The sequence below is a fragment of the Acanthaster planci genome, linkage group LG02 (genome assembly GCF_054643075.1).
Source record: "Acanthaster planci isolate LZ-2023a linkage group LG02, COTS_SCS, whole genome shotgun sequence".
NCBI classification, from domain to species: domain Eukaryota; kingdom Metazoa; phylum Echinodermata; class Asteroidea; order Valvatida; family Acanthasteridae; genus Acanthaster; species Acanthaster planci.
The window spans coordinates 22,843,187-22,868,802 of NC_141778.1; the positions used below are offsets into that span (position 1 = coordinate 22,843,187).

Genomic DNA, 25,616 nt, shown 5'->3' on the forward strand with positions numbered 1-25,616 from the left:
TTCTCAGCATGGCGGTGGAATTAAATGAACGTTGTGGAACGTCGACGTTTCTGACAAGATTTTGCAGCAGTTTCACGATGAAATTCTCAGTTAATTATCACTCTCCGGTATTGTAGGTAAGTGAAATGGCAATAGTAGTTTTATGTACAGCATTTGCATCACTGCAAAATACCTTTGCAGCCTTTATGTGGGTGCTACCGAAATGATTGAACACACGCATACACACGTCTAGTTCCACCAGTTGCCATGCCACGCGCCAAACTAACCCTCAAATTGGTGTGATATGTTTCCTGATGGAGGCTTTGCCAACTCTAGTAATATTAGTATATGATTCAGGTTCAGGGTGTTGGCCTATGGCATACCTTGGCATACGGTGTAGACCCGTAAACAGGGCTCTGCATAATCACATACTCCTTGGCGATACATACATAGGGCCTAGTCTGAGTAATTTGGACTTTACAAATCGCCTTATCGTGTTTATTAACAATAAGCCTTTTGCAAGTGACCTTTGATTTTGAATAAAATCTGGTACACTGAGTTCTTTAAATACACAGGAACATAACAATTTGAATTCTCCATGCTAAAAACACTGCTGCTATACCTCGTGATTCGGGGCAAGCTTTTGCTTAGTTACATAAAAGACGCCTTGCAACAATACACTGTTCTCAATGGATAAGAAGGACACAAAGGAACCGGTTCATTTCAGAGATGGTGGTCGCAATGCAAAAGCTTGCCCCGAATCATGAGGTACAGTAATAACGTCTTTAGTCTAGGGAATTAAAAATATTATGTTAGTGTGCAAGCAAATAACTCAGTCATGTCAGTGTACCAGATTTTATTCAAATTTAACTCGCAAATGGCTTATTGGACAGGGTCCGGCGATATAAGTAGAGTCCGAGTAGCTTCCATAGGCTTTCCATCCCATTAATTCATTTCAATCAAAAGAGCTTGTACCCCAAATCAAAATCAAAATTTTGTAGTTTCTCTTTGTCATTGGTATTGTAATTGAACAGCTACCCGGTAGTCCACTAGTGTTCTAGAGACATTGCCAGACAAAATAGGTTGTTGAAAACAAAACGAGAACCACTTGCTTAATGATCACATGTTTGAAAGGAAATAGATGTCCGTGAGAGTAACCAGGGCTGTGAAACATACTGAGTGATCACAATGCAAATAGTGTAATATTCATGATCACAAATTTCTTTTGATTTGTATGGGACTCCCTGACACCTGCATTTTTATCTACATCATTTAAAGTGTGATTGGTTGCAATCATGATGCATTCATTGTCCCCTCATGGTTTCAGTGGTAATGCTAAGAGTTCGAAGTCTTAAGGGTTGTTCATTCTGTGATCATATTCCCTGTGCCTTGGAAGCATGTTTGTACTAGACTGACGGGTGTGGGATATGATTTATCAGGAATTGATTTGGATTTTGAACAAGCTCACCATGATTGTCATCTCTTAATTATTCGTATGCATCAGTCTGTGAGGAAAGGTTGTCACTGAATCAGTTTAAACCACCTCCGGGCAGGCCACGCCCCCTGTCCCTTCCCTTATCTGGTGCTGCTGTAAACGATTTGCTAATTTTGTATCCAGCTACATGTGCATGTACCTCCCGTTTTATAGTATAAATTTCCAAACCTTGCCAAACTTGTCTGAACCCATGTGACTGACAATTTGGGTACCATTTTGAGTATTGTCAGTATTTTGTAAAATAGGTGCATGCAAGTTTCCCTTTGCAGATCTTCTAACATACAGCGTAAATCGCAATTAAAGAGACAAAAAGTGAAGGTTGTTGTTGTTATGTTTACATTTAATTTTGCACAACTTTGGTGATGACGACAAACTTATGTGCTCTTCATGTGAAAATGGGAGGGGGGCACCCTAGACATACATGTACATGTAAAGTACGTCATACCGTACTTTTCTCTGGTTGACAGCTCCATGAACCAGTTGACCATTTGATTGATACAAGAGGGCACTAGCCTTTTTTAGGGGGGTGGGGTGATTTGTTAATTCAATGATATCAGTTTTAGTGCTTGAATTGCCTTGTGTTCCTGATTGGCAGCTAGAGTCAAATGTACTGGTATTGTCTCATGGAAATGAGACTGATAGTAATGAAAAGTTCTAAACATTGTAAAAGTAATGAACCCAAAGGCTGTACACTTGTACTAGTATGGTATGGAGTTAAGGCAAGATGTTCAATCTTCCCTTCAAATCTTTAATTCGGACTTTGGCCTTCCGTAACAAGCTCCTTAAATTTAGCCTCACCCTTCATGCCACAACAAATTTTGTACATTAAGATATTTTTCAATTTTTTTTTAGAGTTCCTACCCCACTAAGGGTTTGGCCCCCAAAACTGGGGTTCTTGATCCATTCTAGGCTTGGTAGTGTTTTAGAATGGAGGTACATGTGTGCATACATGTACATGTGGGTTCATTGATGAGAAGCTGAATGTTACAAGACTTTATAAGCACCAAATAGACCCCAGAGCTTTGGCACCAGTCGGATAGTTAACCATTTACTTGTCTTGTGATGAAGATAGTTCATTCATAGATTGGAAGTTTTGTCATACCCACATATTTATTATTCCTTCAGCAAAATTTAAGTAACAAGATGAATGTCAATTGTTGCTGCATCATAAGATTGGGGTAAACAAGTTGTGATGAAAAAAATTGAGTCATTCCTTTCTGGATTTACATGTAAAGTGTTGAGGTGACGCAGTGCAATTGTTCCCATCTGGTTCTTTTAGCTTTTGGCATCTTTAAGGAGGATACTGAAAAATAGAGTCAATTGCAGGTAAAATGGAAGAGTACCACAGAATGAGGCTACATGTATTTTGTTTCCTCTGAAAACAAAATCATTCTTTTTATCTTTATTTATTCATAAACAAAGTGCTGTAAAGGCCATCATAGAAACCATTTCTTGTTACCGTGATAATAGAGACTCCACCTCCGCTTGCATATGCTGTGCACACAAATTTTCTGAGCTGTCGTAGAGGAAAATAAATTGAACGACAGACAAAATTTTATGAATCAAGTTAAAAAGTAAGAGTTGAACAAGAAGAAGGATTGGATAATAGGGTGAGTGAGCAATCTTTATTGCGATTGGGAAATGTGGTAACTACTGCGATAATAGAGTAACCCATCCTACTAGCGGCTTTGCTGCCTTCTTTTTTAATTGTTGACAGTCTGATGAGTCAGCAGTAGCTTCAAAGAGTTATTAAGCTTGTTTCTTGAGTGTCAGGTGTGAGATGTGATTTATGAGAATTTAATGGAAATATAAATATAGTCAGCTCGACAAGGTTGTCATCGCATAATTAAAAATGCCAGTGAAGCAGCTTTAATCACCTCCTGGGCAGTATGTGACTGGTTTGCCAATGGAAAGGGAAGTTTTTATGGTTTGCCTTAATTGTCAGAAATTTGGCAAGTTGCATCAATAACAGGTTGAGATTTTTGAAGCCTGAAGTGTTTGCAAGACAAGATTAAAGATACACACATGTACGTGTGGGTACACATACATGTAAATGGCTCCACATCAACCTTTCAGGCTTGGTCAACAGGTGTATATATATGTATGCGTATTTTAAGGGTCATTTTTAACAGTTATAAATTTGTAATTTTCAATTCACTTAAAAACAGTTTTAAACCCTACAATTTTCTTACTCTGGGCTTCACAACCCTTTCACTTTCAGATGAACATTTTAGCATCTTTGAATAAAATAAAAACATATCAAAAGCTGTTATGTCACTTCAAAACTAGGCCACGTCGGAAATGGGCTTCCACAGCTATGGCTACGTGTATTGCCTACGTATCTCCCCATATTTTCAATGGAGCAAGGACCTAAACCTACCGGTACATGTGGCTAAGTCTAGAGAAAAGATCTGGATGCCGCCATAGGTTGGGGGAAGCAGACAAATCGTGTACCTTTACTCTTCAGGCTTGGGCATGAAGATACATTTTTTACATCCTTGTAATGGTTTTAATTTGCAATTACCATTTACCATTGTTTAAAGTACAAATTTATATTCTTTTATTCAAAATTTCCTTGCACTGCCATTCTGCCAAATCCTCATTTGAGGGAAAGTGTATAGCCTTTCCGAGTTGTAACATCAACCCAAGACTGGAATGTGTGGTGTGCAGAAAAAGAGGTGACGTTATGTTGATTTCTCTGTTCAAGTTTTTGACATGTATCATGTAATGTGTGTCAAAAGTTGAAACAGTAAAGTTCTTCTCACAGTATCCAGAGAACAGAGGGAAATCTCATTTTTAAAATTCTGTTGGAAATCGATTTTTTTTTAGAAGAATGAGTAACATTGAAGATGTTGACTTGATCAACATACTTGTTCATGTACATACATGTACACATTGAAACTTAAACCCGTTGCCATCCTCAGGTGAACTTTCTGCAAACTTTAGCTGCTCTTTATGCAAACAGGGGTGCAGGAATCAAACTACTGTGTGCATCTAAACATGCCACAGTGCCTTGCAGAAGGTTCTCCGTTTTCATGTCATTCAAGATCTAGAACATTCAATACATCAAATCATTATACTGACCATAGACTGAGGCTACATTTGATTTCAAGACGTTGAAAGATCTCCACACTTCTAAGACCTAATGCAAGAATCGTTGGGTTAGACATTGGTGCCAGTCAGATAGTAAACAATGCAGGCTCTGGCGAAGATCGCTGTTCCTCAGGTAGTAAATGACAATGTTCAGCCAGCCATTTGACAACAGCAAGGCTTGAGCCAACATGATGACCATGTACCTGTCGTATATCTTCCATTCGGAGTTTGGAGTAATCACAAATACAGTCACTGCAGGCATCCAGGTGATGATCAGAGTCCCCGTTATGATGATGATGGTGGTGGTTGATCTGGTGTTTATTCTCTCTCCACCTTGGCCGTTGCCTGCTTGGTTTTCGGCAGCAATGCGTCGGGCTTGATTGCGAGCTATAAGGATGATGTGTGCGTACAGGATGAATATGGTTGCCAGTAAGATAACAGTGAGTGCGACAATGAGATAAATTCTCCAATCATTTTTTACTCCTACACACAGTTGGTAACGACCATCCTGTGAAACAGTAGCTCTGTCATAAATCCCATACATGAAAATGAAGGTCAAAAACAGTACCACCCAAGCAGTGCATACAGTGATCTTAGACTTTAACTCAGTCATCACCGAATGATAGCGCAAAGGCCGGGTAATAGAAATATAGCGATCTATGGTAAGGAGAAGTAGTGACCAGATACCAAGGCTATCGAATATTAATGCAGCCACACCCCCGACCATGCATAAGAATTCACCAAAGATCCAGGATCTGGCTAACATTTCCACCACCCTTAGGATCCAGCATACTCCACTACAAAGATCGGAAAGAGTGAGTGAAGCCATGAAGATTTTGGTGGTTGGCTGGATGCTGGTGACACGCCGTAAGATGAAAAGCATCAGTGGATTCAGGAGCAAAATCAACAGAACTGTCAGCGTTGAAAGAAATGTGACAAAAATGTGGAATGGTGTCAGTGCCAGTCCATGCTCGAGACTCTCATCGGTAGAATCAGAGGTAGCATGCAATCCTGCAATTTCTGTAGCTTCCATGATGTCTAAGGGCCTACAGCAGTGAAGATCTGGAACCATCTAAGTAATGTCTGTCGAAAGTTGAACACTTTGTAAATGCAGTTCAACCCCTGTACCAGTACGTGACATTTAATGGATCAAACCCACCATGCTCTGGCTTTGAACTCTCTCAGGTTATGGACTCCTGAAAAAGAGTGATCCTAATTGCTGTGGTTGATTTTCCATTTACCGATGGATTTGATGGGTCAAGAGCTGAGGATGCACGGGGACTGCAGCTTGAAAGAGTCATTAAGTCTGTTTGTTGGATGTCAGGTATAGGATGTGATTTATGATGAATTGATTGGAATGTTCAGTACACACACTGTGATTGTCATTTAGTAATTGCCCGGACCACATGAGGTACAGGTGTATACGCTATTAGCGTGATGTGTGCAAACAGGTTAAATATATAATGGTTGCTAGTGAGATACATGTACCAAGTAGTGTAACAATGAGGTATGCTCTCCAGTTGTTGTGTAGTCCATGGCAAAATTGATGGAGTTCATCCTTCTCAGGAGTAGTTTTGTCATAGATTCTGTACATCAGAATGAACATTAAGGATACTGCTGACCATGTGGTGCCTACCATGATCTTTGATCTGAACTCGGTCATGAGTGTAGGGTAGCGTAGAGGATGGGAGACAGCAGTGTAACGATCTATCGTTGGAAGAAGAGGTGAAGTACAACTCAGTCCCCCAAATACAAATGTGAGAACATTGGTTGCTGTGCAGAGAAACTCCCCTAGCAACCAAGACCCAGAAAATAATTCCAACAATCCAAAGAGTGACAGAGTTAGAGAAGCCATGAATATTTTGGTGGTTGTTTGGATGGTGGTAACACACCATAAGGTGAAAAGCATCAGTGGATTCAGAAGAAAGATCATTTGTAAACAGCACTACAAAAGTCCTAAATGGTGTTGCGGCAAGGTCGTTCATGTCTTCCACATCTTCATCTGTTGAATTGGAGATAGCGAGTGATGTTGCAGTCGTGGCAGTTTCCATGGTTTCTAGATATATGGTTACACCAAAACAGTTTAAGAACTAAGGATTATCACTGTTCACTCTATATACTAAGCTAAAAAGGTTAGCTTCATCTAGGAATCAATTTTATCTCAAGTTTGAACACAGAAGCAGTCACTGCGGCCACATATCAACCACTTCACGCCAGATGATATCTAAACCCTCAGGGATCCCAGTGTTGAAATGCGAAGGATGTGTTCTGGTGAATTCTATACTGTAAATGTAGTGCAGCATGATGTCTGTATTTGTCCACATGCTTGAGTGATTTCTGTAGAGTTTTGCACACACACACAGACCTCAAAATACGGTAGTTTGTGGAGATTGAGGGTGTGTGTCGATCAGTTGGACCAGTTGCAGGCTACAGGTGGGTGTTGCAGCAACTACAACTATTGCCTCATGACATAGTCTCAGAGTTTTTTATTTAAAGTGACAGTCAATGTGGCTCAGCATCTATGAAGTCCAGTTTTGTACAGGGCCAAGGTTGTGGTATCGTGACACATTAACAAGTCGGTATTTTTGGTCAAGTGCAGCATTTATTGTGTCTCAATCAGGAATTCACTGGATCCAACAGACCACCAAAGACTCCAGATTGAACTGCATCACTGGCTCTCCATTCCTGTGTATAATGTGGTCCTGTTTCTCTTTTGGCATAGCTGAGCTGCGCCAACAGTATAAGAGCAGGACTGAACAAGACCGGCCTGCATGCAGAGTAATAAACCGTGTCCTTTTTGGTCCTCAGTTTCTTGCAGTCTGGTGACATTGATAAGACATTTTCAATATCAGCAGGCATGTCAATAAAATGACTGCCTTGTGTGCAGCTCTGAAAATGGCCCCCCAAAAAGAGCAAAGTGTTGCTCTTGGAAACAAATATTGCCTGTCAAATCTGATTTTTCCCTACCTGCAGTATGACAGCACAGTGCAGAGTGCCAAACTGCCTCGGAGTAATAATTCTGTGGGGTACTCAGCCCTATTTTGAAAGGGTACCTTGCCTCCCATGAAAGATGTATAGTAGAAAAACTCATCTGTTACTAGGAGGCATTTCAGTCTGTATCCTGCATGTTTTAAAAAATGTATCTGTGATAAATGTGCAAGTTTATGTTTTCCCCCTTACACATGTACAATGTAACTTCATCAATTTCTGTTGACGGCAAAAGTGTTGAATGAGTTCGTTACGGTATGCTCATAAATAAAATCTAAACTTCTACATGTGTGTACGTATATCTCACCCAAAAGACGTCAAACATTTGTAATAGTGCAGGAGGGTGCCATCACTTTCACAGGACAGTGTAGTACTGCATGTAGCAAGAAGCATTGCCCCAAATTTGGCTTGTCTGAAACAAATCAAGTCACCCAGGTTTTAAAGAATATTCATTTTTATCTTTTGTATCTTTTTGCTCTTATTTTTTTCAAGCCCTTACTTTCCAGAAAAAGGGTATCAGCAATACGCATATTTCCCCTTATAACAAGGGTTAACCCCAACAGTCCTCAGTCCTCCAACAGTTGAAGGATTGATGAGTGTTAGGGTTAAGGTCTGTTGTCCATGTCAGATGCATGTATCTGACATTGTCAAATTTCAAGATGGATTGTTGTCATTATTTAAATACACCATGTCCAAGAAAAAAATTGCAATATACATGTAGATCACATCGAATAGGAGGAGTGGTAGATAAAATTGAATATTTCCACTTGCTTGTCTGATTAGATGATGAAACTAACAATTTCTCCAAATTGCACACATTTACATAGACTTCAATAAACCTGTTCTTTTACTCAGACGTGTTTACAGCCAATATGTCACTGTTAGTAGAAGTCCTAGCAATATTGATTATGAGCAGTTAAGTTTTGTGCTTTGTATAAAACACTCAAGAAGACATCAAACAGGTTAATTAGAGAACGATTCAAGATGTCCTACATTGTAACGTAAAGTGTCAAGGCCTTGGGAAAACTTTGTGTGAAGTTGAGGAGAGAAAGTTCCAGATGATTCTCCAACATTGCTGAACCAAGGAAAACAGTCACACTTCAAAAGGCTGTGTTTGCGAAATCTCCAAACATTGTCCTTCCTCTTCACTCGCCAAAAGCCAACACTGCATTCTTTTTAAGAACACAGGGTTCCTGCAGATAAATCTTTCAGCGTTCTTGGAATTCTTTTTCATAATATTATTCAGGAACTAAATTCTTGCACACACACGTATGCAGCTGCTCACATGCCATGAATAATTGTAGTTGCGTTTTTCACACTTTCCTTCAACTCTAATCTTAGAACCTTTGGGTCAAGCTTTGGCGGCAGTCAGACAGTAAGCCACGCAATGCCTGGCGAAGATCCCTGTTCCTCAGGTACATGTAGTAGCTAACAACCGCGTGACATTCAGCCAGCCATTTGACAAACATACAGCTTGTGTGAAGATGGAGACTAGATACATGTACCAGTAGTGGGGCTGTGATTGAATATGTGAAATTATCACCATCCTGATCACTGAGGGAATTCAAGTGATGATTAGAGTCCCTGTTATGATGATGATGGTGGTGGTTGATCTGGTGTTTATTCTCTGCCCACCTTGGCCGTTGCCTGCTTGGTTTTCAGCAGCAATGCATCCGGCATGATTGCGAGCTACATGTATTACATGTAGGTTAATGTGTGCATACAGGATGAATGTGGTTGCCAGAGAGATAGCCAGGGCTGTAATAATGACATACAGTCTCCAGTCATCTTTTAGTCCAGTGCAAATTTTGTGAGGGCCAACAAAAGCGAGGTCATCAATCCCATACAGTGTAGCAAAATTAGGAATGTTGCAGCCCATTTGCTGCATACCGTGATCTTTGCTCTACACACAGTCTATCAGTGAAGGATACCTTAGAAGATAGGAAATAGCAATGTAACGATCTACTGTCAAAAGAAGTGAAAGACAGCTCAGTCCACCAAATACATGTACATGTATGAATGTTAGAGTTTGGCATGCTGCACAGAGAAAATTGTTGCACTAAGCCAAAGAGCTGAATTAGACCATGACCAAGATCAGACAGGGTCAGTGAAGCCATGAAGATTTAGGTGGTTGGCTGGATGCTGCACGCCGTAAGGTGAAAAGCATCAGTGGATTCAGGAGCAAGATTAAAAGAACTATCAGTAAAGTAGAAATCATAAGGAAAATCCTGAATGTGGTTGCCAGGTCATAGCGTGCATCCCCATCTGAATAGTTGAAGTGACATGTGATCCTAGAGTTTCTGTAGTTTCCATAGTTTTCACAAATACTGACCCTGAAACAGCTGAAACAAACAACGGACTGTGGCTTCAAATTGTTGCCTACTTCATTGTAGCTACTTAATAAGTACTGGTGTCTGTCATTTGGATTGATGGTTTACTCATGAAAGTTGTTTGACAAAAAGGTTGGCACTGTCGATGAATAATTTTAACTACAGTCCCATGTAGTTACCGGTACTTGTCTTGTCTCACAATAAAAGCCAGTATGATCTCAAAAGCAGTGTCTGTTGAGAGTGGAACACCTTAAAAGATAGTCGCTTGTCTTGCAAAAGAAATTTGAAATTCACTGGATCCACCTGAATTGGATGTATAGCATTGAGGTGTCACTGGTTGTTGATGATCCAGTCTGAGGCAGTGATCTCTCCTGCTATTGACATTGTGCAATATCCGTGTACCGGGGTACATGTACCATGGTATGTGCTTTTACTAGAAACAGAATGATGCATCAGGACCTGGACTCTGCTCAGGCGCATTTGCTCAGTAGATTTACTTTTTTGGTTACATTCAGGTTGATTAGGTTTGTTTGCTGACTGTTAGGCCTGGGATGTGAATGATTGGTTGTAAATGTCATCCTCTCACATTGACATGGGCATCTTAATAAGGGAAAGATGCATGTCAGTACAGCAGTCCTAATCATTTCCAGGGTTATGTACATGTACTTCAGAGCTGTTTATACAGAGTGTGACATGAGTGTCTAAATTGTTGGAACCACAGTAGTGGATTATGCGTCAGTGCACATGGACAATTAAGACTTAACACACGATGAACAGCCATTTTGGTTCCAAAGTCTGAGGTTGGCACTACTCTCTGCATGTACAGCTTTAAAGTACTTAATGTTTGACTGCCGTCACCCATCCCTTTGTTTCCTAGCTGAGTGGCTCCCTACGAGTAGTTTTCTTTCTGACTGTTCGGTTTGCCATAAGGATGGCATACTAGGTCCCTAGATTGATGGATTGCCCACAATACGGTGCCCCTGGCAACAGGTCATGTAGCACTTCATTTGGTTGTAAATCAGGTTGCTCTCTGTTGTCTTTGTGTTTGTAAGTTTGTCTGCCTTACTAAAGCTGTTTTCTAGGGCAGCCTCCTGCAAACTAATTCAGGACAGATTTGGATCAACTAGGAGACATGCTGTGGCTTGATTCAAAATGTCAAACCTCAGTATTTGGACTTTTTCAAATACATATTAAGTTGCTCATGTGAAAAGTCTTTCCCCAAAAGGGTCTGAATATGCACCAAACTCTGTTGAAAAGCAGTGTTTACAATTTAACCTACATGTATTGCCCTCTGTTGGATGACTGCTGATTGAGACTCTGCTACTGTACAGTATGTGACCCGCTCCAGCAAAAGGTTACATCATACAGTACATGTACATGTAAGTTATAATACCGGTACATGTACATGTGACTGTAAAGCCCACAACATAAGCTTTCATCTGGTATCTGACAGAGCTCCATAGCCCCTCCCATTGTGGAGTTACGATGTACAGTCCTGCTATTTGCATGTTAATTAGTTGCATGGAGTTCAAATTACACAACTGAGTAAATAGGCTTTGAAATCAGGTACCTGGCTCTGTTGTAGATTAGGTGTGAAATCCCACCTGGTAGCCAAAATATTCTTGTTTCCTTATCACGTTCATATACAATGATTTTGGAATGACTATTTTCACTGATTTTAGGGAGAAAAAGAATTCCCTAATTAATGCAAGAAAAATGAGACAGTACCACAGAACAAAAGAGTTATTGTCCTCACTTTGTTAAATTGATGTCACTTTTCTGTGAATACATCCTGAAACTATATAAACATTAAAGGTGTCATTTCAGGAAAAAAAATGGATTTTTTCCCTTTCTCAACGTTGAGCAGGCCATAGCTAGTAAATGCATGGCAAAAGTTACGCTTTATATCGCCTTTTCCTGGAGTGGGTCACATAGGCCTACTTGTAGTCTGCAATCAAGCTGCTGGATGTTGCATGCACTGTGGATAGCGATGAACCCTCCAAACCCTTGGACAGTCTTGCCAGGAACCTCCATGCAACCATTTCAATCCAGCAATTTGTATGGACCATGTTATAATTTTAGCTGCACCATACTTTCCCAAATATGGCCACTGAAATCTTCACAAACATCAGGATTGATTTTGAAGGACCTGAGAGGGTTGGTATTACTACCAAATAGTTTGTCTAAACTTGCCTTGAAATGGGGTTCCTAGCTACCGATAGTTTCATGATCTTTTTATGAGAAAGTCGTTCAAAACACGTAAACCGTGTCCTATCTTTTTTTGTTGGTTCTCGTCACAGATACTGGAGTTCACTACCTGCTGTTTGCTTGTGATCCAACCTCCAAGCTCACCATCATCGTACACCACGCACCTCTCCATGTCACCATGCTGTCTGCTTGGATGTCAAGGAATTCCTGCTACATCATCACAAGTTTCTGGGGTTGGCATTGCTTGGTGCCTCCATTCACTGTCTTCCCTGCTGTATCCATTGCTAGCTCAGTGTGAGGAAGGAGGACTGGATACTTTGTCTTGGGAACTACATGAACTGGTGCAAGTCTCGTGGGACAAGGTTGGTGATGGAAGAAGCCAGTTTGACTGGAGGGCAACTTGACAGGATGGTTGGCATCGATGCTTGACTTCAGTACAGCTAGCAGGTACCGGTAGGATGCATGGCAGATTGTACATGTTTTCAGATAAATATTGGTATACACAAAACAGCACTGTCAGCCTCAAAGACCCTGACATATTCGCTGGTGTGGATGCATGTTACTGTCCCTATTGGTTGTAAGGAAGTTTGGTGACAAGGGCCCAATTTCATGGGGCTGCTGAACGGCAGAAAAATCATGCTTACTACAGCAGACAATTTTGAAAAGCATAATCGCTATTTTATGATGGTTGTTGGTGTGGTTGTGCTTACAGTTGCATGCGTGCCTTGTACCAATTTTACTGCTGCGGTATTCATGCAATATGCAGAGCCCTCCGTAAGCATAAAATGATCTGCTTAACAGCGTCATAAAATTGAGCCCAGGCTGAAATTATGAAGTAGTGTTGTCTTGAAGCACCTAAGCATTTCTATCATTGACCTAATAAACTCAAGTGTTTGATCTCTTTCTTTACATCTTTCCTGCAGATTCCCTGTCAAGGAAGACAGCTGCGCCCAGATCATCAAACCAACCCACAAAGTCTCATGGAAGTCAACACTGGAAAATTTGAAAAGGCACTGAGATCAGCACCACGGATCAGACATCATGAGAGACGACTTGCAAGTCATTTGCTGACCATGAACTGCATCCAGGTTCCCAGTTCACTCAGTCAGTGGAACATATCCTTCAATGGAAGACAGCCCCGGTGAAATGACATCTCTAATGGAACTCATAGGAGACAGTCAGTGGAACAGCATTACGCCAGAAGGACTGATGAACCCATCTGTTTAGTTTCCTGTCAATTTCCTTTGGCTGGACTACTGAGTCTCCTCTGAAGCCCTGTGCACTATGCAAGGGCATGTAATAGTGTTCACTTGAACACAGCCAATTTGATTTTTCGTTGTAACTGTCATCACTCCTGGTGCAAGAATGTATGAAGACTGACATGAAATGGCCTTTGACATTGAGCAATGTACATGTACACCAATTCCAAGCAGGAAGGATCAGTGTACCACTGTTGACTTGAGGCTGACTCAGGATGCTGTGATAAGATGCCAGGAACCAAAGAAAGCCTGTGGGTTGGATGACTGGAGACTACTGACATGAAATGGCCTTTGACATTGAGCAATGTACATGTACACCAATTCCAAGCAGGAAGGATCAGTGTACCACTGTTGACTTGAGGCTGACTCAGGATGCTGTGATAAGATGCCAGGAACCAATTACATCAGACATATACAATTCTACATGTACATTGATTGCAATCCTCAGAGCAGGTCACTGGAACTGACTTCACACAGTGACATTTTCTGGATCCATTTGACTGACTTTTTCTGGATCCATTTGACTTCCTACTCTGTCCTCTCAGTGCCACATCTTGGGATCCAAACTTGAGGTTATTTGAGGACTTGTGGACAACGTCAGTGCATGAACAATGCAGTGTTATGGACACTTCTAAAACGAAGGACTCTGGAACTATTTTTATTATTCAAGGCAAAGAATGTGTGCTGAAAAAAATGTGCAATTGCAAAGCATTTAACCAGCCCCCTAGAAAAGTCTGATCTCAAGAAAATTGAAGTTTGATAATCACTTGAAAGTAAAAATTAAGATGCTTTTGAAAATCTTCATCATTTAAAAGAGCAACTAGTAATTTATAGAATAACTGATAAGCAACTTTTAAACAAAAAAAACTAATTAACTTGTGAAGTGCTCGTGTGGTGTAGTTGACTACTTACTGCGGCAAGGAGGTATTAAGCTAAGAGACAAATCTTCCCAATTTGTATTTTGATACTGCTCCTTGAAAGTACTCAGAATTCTTGTGGGGGCTGGTTACCTGAAGGGTATTTATTACTTGAGTACATTTGCCTGGTAGTATGCCTGTTGGGGACTGGGTGCTAGATTGGTAAACAACACTTTGTTATCAATGGTCAACATTCACCACAGTGTACAAATGTCGAGAGAAAAGCTCGTCATACTTTGTGTCAAACTCCGTAGCTGTTGGTTTGGAGTTGGACATGGCCTGTGTGCTTATTTATTTTCAAGTAAATGCCCTGATGATTCTATGCCGTACTTATCAATACTGCAGTGTATTTCTGGTTTCTGTTGGATTTATTTGATGCACCTATGAAGCATTTCTGAGTCTCCACAAAAACTCACTGAAACCTTATCATTTGAAGATGTCCAAATTCCTCAAACACTCGGTGTTTACCAATCTCATGCCCAGCATCTTGAGTATTATCAGCACTGGCACACATCCAAGTCAAGTCGTTTAATATTTTTGTTTTTAATTTAAGAATGCATAGTTTTTAATAATATAAGGAGCAACATTAGACTTTGAGAAGATAGATTATTCCTTCCCAATCTGTATACTAATGTAGGGCTTGTTAATTCAGCTTGAAAAAGAATTTATGCTAAATGCTCTTTTCAGTCAGATCCATGGGTCTTTTCAGAGCTGTACTTCTTTTTTATATTTGGTCAATTGAAAAGGCTGTGTCCACAAACTAAAGTCAATTTATATTCTCCAACGACCACAAACTCCAATCACATCCAATTCTATTTTATCTCGATGTGTAGTAATGACCAATTTGCTCCAGTCACATACTCTAAAAAAGAAAAAAGGAAACAAAAGTAGATATAATTTAGAAAGAGTTGAAATTTGTATTGCAATCCAACTTGTTGAAGTCAAAATTGCAGGAAGATTATGGTTTATCAATTTGATGAGGTTTTATCTCTGTCCTAATTTAACACTCAAACAGAAATTTGATGGAAAGCATTTTACTGTATTTAAGTTTGTGTTGATGGTGATATTTATCTCAATTGTATCAAGTTTATGTTTCCAAAATGAATTTTTGAGTGTGCCAGGTGCTGATTATACATTCTGAAGCCACAGTTAACCTTGAATTATGTATATCCTTGACCAACAGGCAAACTCAAATCTCTCGAAGCACCCTAGCGCATACAAGTCCCCCCTGGTGTGGGCTGCGTGTTCCCCGTCCACAGGCACCGACAGGTTCCGGTGAGTTGCCTTGCTGCATAACTTGTGATCGGTTTGTTCAAGATGTGTTACAACTCTCAGATCATTAAATGCTGGGGTTGACAGCAACATGGTAAGGATCCTGTGAACTTTGACAATCGGTAATATCTTTTCTGCCAAGCAGATGCATGTATCCATGACTCTAAACATTGCAAATCTAAGGAACTGTTTTTTGCACCTACTCAAAATTGCTCCATCGATAAGTCAGAAATTCCAGTTGATCATGGTTTGGATCCAGCAAAATGAAATGTTTACAAATGGTCACTTTTGTCGACTTTTTCTCAGACATTTTTAATGTTGGATGATTCTAAGGCAGTTTTCTCAGTCTCCTGTTGTGGGTATCTTCCATGGTATAACTCGACAATCTTCTGCCTTTTGTTGTGCCTACTCAGTCCACAGTCAGTTCTCTCTCAAGAATGAAAATAAAACAGTATATTTTAGTCAGCCAGAAAATATCAGCAAAAGAAATCAAAATTTGTAAGTGATAAACTGCACCTGAGCTATTTTACAAAATAAGAAAGACATGGGAAGGGAAAAAGTGTCCCCCAAACCCAAATTGTCAGTTTACTGTTGGTGTAATAAGTCAAATACTGAAATTCTTAAGTCAGTCTGATGAAAGAATTATTTTATCCTGGCCTTCCATTGTACTCAGTTTGATTTTGAAGCAACTTCAAGAAGGCATTGAAAATAATAGTCTTTGAAATCTCTCAAAGTTGAAAAAGGAAAAGATAAATTCAATGGCAGTCAGTTGACTAATTTTGCATTGTTGAAGTGCTTGTAGCATGGCAAGAAGAAACAAGAAATGAAAGCCAAACTCCTTAACAAGTTCTGTGGAGAAGTCCCTGGTGTGTCAAGAGGGAGAACCATGCTGTTAGATTGCTGGGTGGACGATGCATCCAGGCCATTCACTCCAGGCAAAAAAAAAGGAGACACACACTGGCCCAGAATTTGTCCAAAGATAAAAAAACTATGGCAAGCAATACATGTATGTTGACTGGAGAAATGGACCTCTGTCACATTTGATGTTAATCTACACATAAGATGACTATTTTCAGAGCTCCACCTCTGTAGAACATAAGTCTGTCCTTGCTTAACGACATTCTAGTTAGCAAGGCAGAAATTGAATGGGTTGATTCAAACATTAGAAAGCTCTCTCAGAAAAAAGTCATTTCATCAGGAAATTGTAATGTACGTATCTCCCAACCAACTTCTCCCTGAAAACGGGAAAGGGAACTATAGCAACAAGTAAAGAAATGGAATCAGGATAAATTGGAAATGGTGTGTGTTCCCCTCACTCAGTGGAGTGAATGGCCTGGGAATTGGGTAACCAATCTGCCTCTCAGTATCCTAAACAGAAACTGTGGCATCGACACGGGGAGCCAGTCCCGGCTACAAGGTCCATGGTAAGTTTAATTGAAGTTTGTAGAATTAATTCATGCACTGTGTAGACATCCTCATGTGTTGCTTGATAAACCCAAGGTACATCTCATGGCTAGGAGTGGTACACTGGCTGCATAGACAAACACAGTATTGCACAGATAGTCTTCAGTCTACGGCAATACCAGTACACTTGATCAAGGCATTGACAACCCCCCCTCCCCCAAAAGTCTCCAAAGTTATTTGCAATGGTTGCAGATATTGCATTCACATTCTCCTTGTGTGAGGCAGTCAGCTTACTACTGATGACATGGCGGAGAGAAGCTTGTATACTATACAGTGACAATGAAGTTCAGTTTCTGCCAGCAAAGATGGCCACAAATACTTGAGTGGTGAATTCAAGTAGATGACACATGAGCATTGTGTCCGAGACACAGGGGTTGCTCGTCCCAGTCTTGCCTGAATCTACATGTACCTATCGGGCACAGCCCTCATGGACACCCACTGAAGGTCGGGGAGAGAGGCAGACTTTTACTCTTGTTTCCCCTGGGCAAAGTGAGACAAAGCTTGCTGCTGTCTCATGATGACTTCTGCCAAGAATGCTCCATTGTAATCTTCTCTGCATACACCTAAAATATAGGTGTTTGTACATGTACAGTTAATGTTTTTTATTTGTTTGTTTGTTTTTTATGTTGCGATAAACGACATCTTGATGTCGGAATGAATAGAGGCTTGGAAATTGATTTTATGAGACACAACAGCCTTCATAAATACTCCTCCTGTCAACTTTGCAGCCTCACTGCCATCTGTTTAGATTGTCCTGATAATTTAACAAATTCTTTTTTGCATCTGAATTGTTAGGTTATCCGACTTGTTTGATTTGTTGAATTACAAGACTACTCATTCACGCTAGAGCTGATATGTAAACTAGTCAGTTCCTTTTATTCTGTTGAAGGAATGGTCAGTGCCTTGATCAAGTGTACAGTAAATCAATAACCCTAATTATGGTGTGCATTGAAAACATTCTGATCCAGACTGTACTAAGAAATTACATGTACTGGTGTAACATTTTTCTGAATCAGCCACTTGGCTGTCTGAATGACCAGATCGCAGAATTTACGTGTAGCCCTAACTTAAGAGAAATACTTTTTCATCATGTGAAAAGTACATTTCTTGTATCCTGGTCCAACTTCCAGACATCTAAATAAGAACATTTTTGGCAACTTGGCAGTATTAGGGTTGGTGGACATGTCCAATAGTGTCTTTATCAAAGACACTATTTTAAGGAATCAGACTGTTAGCTTTTTACCAACACAAGAATTGGTGCCCCAATACTTCAAAAAAACACTTATTTTCTGCACACACAGTCTGTGTTAATTGAAAAAAATAAGCATTGCCAAGTGGTATTGCCTTAGGCTGAAGACTATCACGCTCCGTGCAGGTCACATAGTTTGGACAGTCTCTAAACTATTTGTTAAAACTGTGAAGACATGAACTGGTTTTGTTTCAAATCTTACTGGTAAATCTTATGTTAACCACATGGAGTCTACATCAATAGAGATATTTCACAGCAGGTTTATGTCCATGGGCTTAAAGCAATCCAACTTTGAGAAGAAATTAGTCACTCTGTGGTGACCAATCTTATGTCTTTTAGTCGATAAAATTGCAAAGATTAAAAACGTAACAAAATCAAAGGAAGGTTTCTTCAAGAATTTGGCCTTTAAGACTGAAATCCAACAATGCAGAAGTGAAAAGTTGAAGCCTGTTTTGCCTGTGATACATTTTTGGGCCAATTTATGAGGCAGGAAAATGTAAATGATGGTGGCCAGCTATAGTAGTAAATCAGTCTGGTTTCAAGTAGTCCAACTTAAAGCAGTAACATGCACTTGATGGTTAATAAACAATGGAAGATGACAAAATTATTCAAGATGTAAACCAAACCCTACAGACTGCTTTGTAGCTTCTCAGTAGCTGGGTACAAATAGTAGTCCTAGTAAGTACTCGTAACTTGGCATTTATTTGTAACTAAATTGATGGCCTGAACTGTCTAAATCTTGAGTCTTTCAGTTGTTAACAACTTTTCATATTTATATTTCAAGAAAAAATTAAATCGACAAATTTTGTCATTTACCGTAGGTCTGATAACCTAGGCAGGGCCCAGGAGAGTCCACTAAATACCCTGGGGAAAAGAAAGCTTGTTTTGTGTGCTGCTCAGTGCGTAGGAGAAGCTGTGTGTTTGATGTGATTGCCAACTGAATTCTCAACCCCGCTCCCAAAAAAGGCACATGTGACTGATATGTCTGTCTTGCATAGATTTTGCATTCAGCTGTTGCCATTCAGGAAACAACGTAGATTTTGAGGCTGACATTTCCGTTGGCCAAATATCAATGAAAGTGGCAAATGTTACATGAGTTTGGACAAATACTGCTGCAGTACTGGTGCATTATTTGACTTGTGGTCGATAACGAGTCTTCAAAAAAGATATTAAAAGAAAGATGAAGAAGCACACCATGGTTTCTGTTGTATTTCATGGAATGTGCAACAATCAGCATACGATCTCTATGTGAGAGATACATATATGCGACTCCAGACATTGTAGTGGGTTACACAGTCAAAGCAGTCCAGTGTACAGTGAACCACCAAGTCTTTTGACAGCGGAGAAAGTGCCGCTTTCCAACTTCCTCGTGACAAATTGCATATTGGTAATTTGCAATTAATCAACTGTTCTGTATTGTTTACATCCAGTTTTGCAGAGTTGCAAATACATTCGCATACTTCTGAATTAACTCATCACTTTCGCATACAAAAATTCAAATGAAATCGTTTGTGCCGCTAAAAATCTAAGACTTCACATCCTTGTGCAAATGGAACACTGTTAGAGCGTGCATGCATTTATCGAGCATTTTCCAGTAATGCACTATGAATTTGGTCCTCCCCTGAGTCATATCTCTGCATAATACACGGTCATCTGAATCATTTCTGGTCCTTTAAATACATGTAAGGTTTACAGTTGGCACTATTATGCCAACATGCAGTACCTGACAGTCTTTTTGAATTGAGTTTAATAAGCAAATGATACTTCAACATATACATATGTAGACTACCAATTTAGTTTGTCATTCTGTCATTAGGTGCACCCAGTTTTATCATCCATGAAACCAGTCCTGGAAGTATTTCTTGATAGTGATGTCAACGTGAGTTCTCCTGGGCCCTGTTTAGGTTAGCATGTGAGCATGTGCAATATCTGTGATTATGTAGACCAGTGTACACCAAACTGCCATGAGATTGTAAGGGTTTATGAGAGCAATACATGAGGATGTAGTTGTAAAGTGCATGAATTAACGAAAACTTCAATTAAATTTAGCATGGAGTACGGGACAGGCTAACCCCGTGTCATCGGATGCCATAGTTTCTACAGATACCGACAGGCAGATTGCTACCACTTCGTCTACCAAGTCACTGAGCAGTATGGCTCTTCAGGACACACCAGGGTATATAGATTGGAATACTCTGTTGAAAAATCTACATGTATAAGACAAAAAGAAAATCACCCCAATTTCTGTGCAATTCCTTGATGTATAGAAAACAGCCATTTTAAAACATCAATACTTTTTTGCTCTTTGGGAAAGTTTATGGATTCCCTTTTAAATAAAAATACTTTTAAGGAAATAACGAAGGCCTGGATATACATGCATAAAGTCAAGGTATTACATTGAATTCCTTGCGCAAACCTATCTTGAAAGTTGCTTTATTGCCTGCAGTTTTGGAACAGGAAATCATTCAAAAAATCAATCTCATGAATGTTTTTCGTTTCATCTTTCAGACAGAAAAGATTCCACAGTATAAGTAAACATAAGCAAAAGTAACCAGTTTGAGTCAATCTGTATTAATACTTTAAAAATCAAAACAAGAGTGCAGTTTATCACTTCACAAAGCACTTAATTTTTGCTTTGAAATGTAACAAACTTAATGTTTTGACACAAGAAGTCCAGTTAGACTACAAAACAAGAAATATTTGTGAGCCTTCAAAGGCTACTTTGACCTCAGAGGGTCAGAAACTAGAAGTTTAGTAAAACGGTAGGAAAATGACTGTGGAAATGCAACTTCAATCAGCAGATTTAGAGTTAACCAGTGAAAGTTACACACTACAAGGGACTAAGGAAACTGATTTAGAATCAGAAGACGGAAAAAAGTCTCTGAAAAACACACAAAATGTGACTTTTTTGGAACATCTCATTTCAAAGGATCACGACCATGATTCAGCTGTGAACGACTGAAATATCAAATGGAAACAATTACGAGTTAGGTTGCGAAAACGTTGCTTTATTTGCTATCGTTGGAGTTGTGGAAATACATTGCCATCTGCCACGTGGAAAAGTCAACCGATTGTTGGAGTTTATAGGATTCTTACTTATGTTGCAGTCAACTTGGGCATTTAAGATCAGGAGAGTTTGTACACATCAAGAACAACTGATTGCGAGTTAATGCAGTGGGCAACTCACTGGACCTGTTGGTGTCTGTGGGCGGGGAACACGTGGCCCACACCAGGGGGGACTTGTATGCGCTAGGGTGCTTTTTTTTTGGTCACTCAAGTTCAAGTTCATTGCCAAGTTTAAGTTCAAGTTCAAAGTTAAGGTCAAGTTCAAGGTCAATTAAAAAAAAAGGAAATATACTTTTACAGATGTTTTCCAAACATTGTTTTCTTATGAATGCACCAACAGTTTTAGAAATAGACTGGCCAAACAAAGGGGCACTGTATTCTTTCACAGCCCAAAACTATTCTTGGCAAATGAGGGCGCTGTAAGAAGTGCTACATCTGGAAAAATACTTCCAGTGGTGCCAATAAGAATACTCCTTATAACCCCCCCACATCATTGCAGCGCCCTCACTGATTCCCAAATGCTGCACAAGAAACACAGAAACCTGCTGTCCATTTTGCATAAGTTTTGCCCTTCAATTCTCTCATTTCACTGCTGTTCAAGTTTGAATAAAAAGTTAAATTACTGGGTCCCATGGGAAATGCTTACAAATGGAAAAGAGTAGGATTTCACAGCAATTTTTTTCACTCTGAAATTCTCCCAAGTTGGGGCTGCATAACTGGAAAATGGACAGCAGGTGTTTTTAAAACAAACACACAACACAAGAACAAATGTTTGTATTTATTCATCTCATCAACACAAAGAATCCACACTAGCACATCATATTACCACTGTGTCCTTCAGCCCTTAATTTCAAAACCTGTGATAAGAAATATGTTTCCAATTTAAATATCCGATTCCAAATTGAAATACGTCATCTGCGAGATACTAACGCAAAAACTTCATCCTGAAAAAGCAACCGATGAACAAAAATGTGACTTCTATCTAAACAATGCCAATCCATCCATCACAGTGGTATGAACCGTTTTTTGTGACCGTTTATCACACTTGACATTAGGAATGAAATTCCCCTTTCAAAGTTGAGTTAAAAGATCATCAGGTTTCTGGGCTGATGGTTTCTTGTTGGTTAGTTACTGCACAATGGCCATTTCATGTCAGGCTCAATACACTTGGGTCAACAATATTTTGCCAAGGAAGCATCACTGGATTTTCTCCATTGCAATTAATTGACCAACCGTATTCAGTAAAAAAACAGTTTTGAAATGCTACACTGGCGAGTCAGGTGCCTTTTCTGTTCAGACTTGTCAACAAATGATGCAATTTATGCTAAGAAGACCTATCATGAAATGGCCGTGGTGCTGGTATTTCAATATGATGTGCTAGGGTAATGAAACTCTTCAGCTTCCAAAACAATTTACAGCATGAAACACATTGTAACCAAAAAAAGCGAAGGTGATTCCTCTCTCGGCACAAAAATTCAACCAGGCACATGTCTTTACTATAAGTTTCTATTATAGAAGTAAATTGCTGGAAAAGTGCGCATATAGGAATGCAGCCAGACTTTAACAGCTGGTCCTCAAATGTCTCTATTTGTTGGAGTTGCTTTTTTGTATGTGCTGAAATAAATATAGAAGTAGGATTAAATTTAATACAAACATAAATCACAACTGTAAGTACTTTTCATAAAGATATCTCTATATGTCAGAGTTGGGAAAAGACAAAAAAAAGGATAAATATGAGTCAAAATTACCCAAAGGTATTAACATATTTTCTAGGTTGCATTTCCTATCACAAGCGACATATGCCTGGTTGAATAAACTAAAGCAAATCCATGACAATTTAGCTGAGGAGGAGACGGCCACTTGCAGCAAGGACAAAACATCTATTCAGCTGCACAACAAGTTTACTGTGACTGCAACAAACCAAATGATATGTTTTATTTGGAATCTTTATCCTGCTAGTCTTTCTTGAACTGGTTGTGGTGCAGCTATTCATCCTGATTACTGTCAGTAGTTGTGATTGATGTTTGTTTTCAGCCAATGAGGCCTATCAGGCCGGTGGCTATCTCCCGGTTTCAGTTTGTCAACTTGGTGGTACAGATTTTAAAAAATGGCCACATTAATGTTAGTGTCCTCTCATTGTCATGGATTTGCCCTTTCCTAAGATGCCTCCAGCCTCAGGGTTCAGTCAGTCTTGAAGATGAGAGTTCCACTAGTTAACATCAGATCCAGACATCCAGGAGGGAGTCACCGTCAGTTGTTCACAGTCATCTTCCCCAGGCACAAAAACATGAAGCGCTCATAGGCAACTTCAGCAGAAGCTATTTGTTGAAGGAAAACAAAACAAAAACATGGATTAGCTTCTTAATCGCGGTGTGTGATTTCAAGCAGGGTACAGGATAGAAACGTGATATTTCGGGTGGCCACACACCTGACAAAGGTAACCTACATGTACTCGCTTTGAATAAATGTCACCTGTATGACCTGTGATGTCTCGTCTGTCGGTTACTTGCAAACCAAACAATGTTTTGCTGTAACATCAGCAAGTGAAAACTGACCCATATTTCTGGGGATTTCCTTGCAGTGTAGAACTAAATAAATTTGACATTTCCAAGCAAAGTGACTGACTAACTGTCTAAGTGGCCACCCAGATTAGCACCAAGAACAATGGATTTTTACCTTGTTTCAGAGTTTTACTGAAATTCATTTTGAATTTAAACTTTTGTAATGGGAGTTGTTGCAACCAGATGTGCTCTTGTGCTCACGCACAATCCTCACACATATTTTGTGAGAAAGTGTCATGACTTAAATTGACTAACAATGCATTATCTTGTATACCATGTTGCATTTACTTAAATACACTTTCTATCCTGTACCCTGCTTTCTTTTGTGATTTCCAACAACTGATGTCGTCAACAATCTTAGTACATGTTAGTAGAGCCAATGTAACAATCTTGGTATGCAACTAAAGCAGAAATCAAACCTATGCCTTGGCCTCCAGAAAGTCCAGTTGGGTCTAGAGTGAAGTAAGGGGAAAATGTTTCTCAAGTAAAGATCTCCCACAGGCCCGTTGCCTAACCAGAGACAGGGGGCGGGTTCATCAAACCCAGAAGTGGAACTTTTGGCACTGTGAATACACATTTTCATACAAAGGCCTATCATAATGTGCTTTCGAAAAAGTTGCATGTTTGTTGCGAACTGAAGGATGCAGTTAAGACTTAAATACTTCAGTTTTTAATATCCACGGCGTGTCCTAAATTGGCCAGGTATGATTTACGCGTCACCCAGCACCTTGAATCAGGCACTGGGTGATGAGCGAATGATATGAACATCATTTTTTAACATCTCAGAGAATGCCACCAAAAAAAATCAGACATTCTATAAGAATGATAAATTCTAGTAAATGATTATTACCTCCACTCTCCTAACTAAAAAATGTTTAAAATATGTTTATATTTTGGGGCACATTGAAAAAAGTTCATTTTGCAAAAAAAGGAAAATTGGGCCAAACTAAAAATTCATCATAATTTTGCAGCGGATACATGATATAAACATTTATGAATCAGAATATTTGGAGTTTGATTAAACTTCATCTTTCTTGAGATTGAAGGTAAAATATTGTTCCACACAAAATTGTTAGAAGCAAAAATTTGAAGTGTTCAACGTTAGGGGCCGCGCCACTTTTTGGTACAGAATCTTCAATTGTAACATGAAGCAGTACGCAAATGAGTGCTGTCATTAAACCAAAACTTTCCCAAGTCCTTGAAATTACCAATTGCAGTGGGCTAGATTAATGTCCTTGCTGGGTGGGCCATGCAGCAGTTCCTTCTTTTTAACATTTTACCAATTTACTAGTAAAATAACAAACAACACGGATAACACAACCGTAAAAGACAAAAACAAACAGACGCGCCACGCAATTTGTGAGGTGTGAATGGTACTTCATGGTACATTTACAAGTCTTTTCATTATCTCTGGACTAGTTTCCTTCATTTCCAACATGTTAGTAGAGCCAATGTAAACGGCAACCAACGAAAACATGACTGTGTTGCCCCCACGCCCGGAGTGCTGTGTCGCTTGCACGTGTGGCCAAGCGGCGGCCTGGGCTAGGCTGACCGATTTTATTCTTCAAACGTTGCCATATAAACTGCCCGGAGTATAAACCACTGGGACATTTTCAGTGTGAGAATCAATGTGTAAGCCATGGCTTGTATTCCGACAATTACGGTATATTAAAACTATGTATTTCTTATAAAAAAAAAAAACAAAACATCAACAAGCGGAACTCAGAAGCAAGCG

The 25,616-nt window shown here is 39.6% G+C and overlaps 1 protein-coding gene and 2 long non-coding RNA genes across 3 annotated transcripts in view; 1 reads left to right on the forward strand and 2 right to left on the reverse strand.

Moving 5' to 3' along the window:
* LOC110976076 (uncharacterized) lies at positions 1–21,611 on the forward strand. The gene is made up of 3 exons (XR_002597793.2): positions 1–116; positions 12,186–12,540; positions 13,017–21,611. It is a non-coding gene; the product is annotated as an uncharacterized LOC110976076 (long non-coding RNA).
* On the reverse strand, positions 4,617–5,603 carry LOC147800024 (histamine H2 receptor-like). The gene has a single exon (XM_087133547.1). It carries the CDS (start codon positions 5,598–5,600, stop codon positions 4,617–4,619), a length of 984 nt encoding a protein of 327 aa, XP_086989673.1. The 5' UTR covers positions 5,601–5,603.
* Positions 21,242–25,616, reverse strand: part of LOC110976171 (uncharacterized) — a 12,787-nt gene continuing 8,412 nt past the window's right edge. Inside the window, exon 3 of the long non-coding RNA XR_002597803.2 lies at positions 21,242–23,638. This is a non-coding gene — a long non-coding RNA (uncharacterized LOC110976171). The remainder of the gene's footprint in view (positions 23,639–25,616) is intronic.

What these genes read in the sequence shown, in the direction of transcription:
- LOC147800024 (XM_087133547.1), bottom strand. Translation starts at nt 5,600, where the DNA reads ATGGAAGCTACAGAAATTGCAGGATTGCATGCTACCTCTGATTCTACC.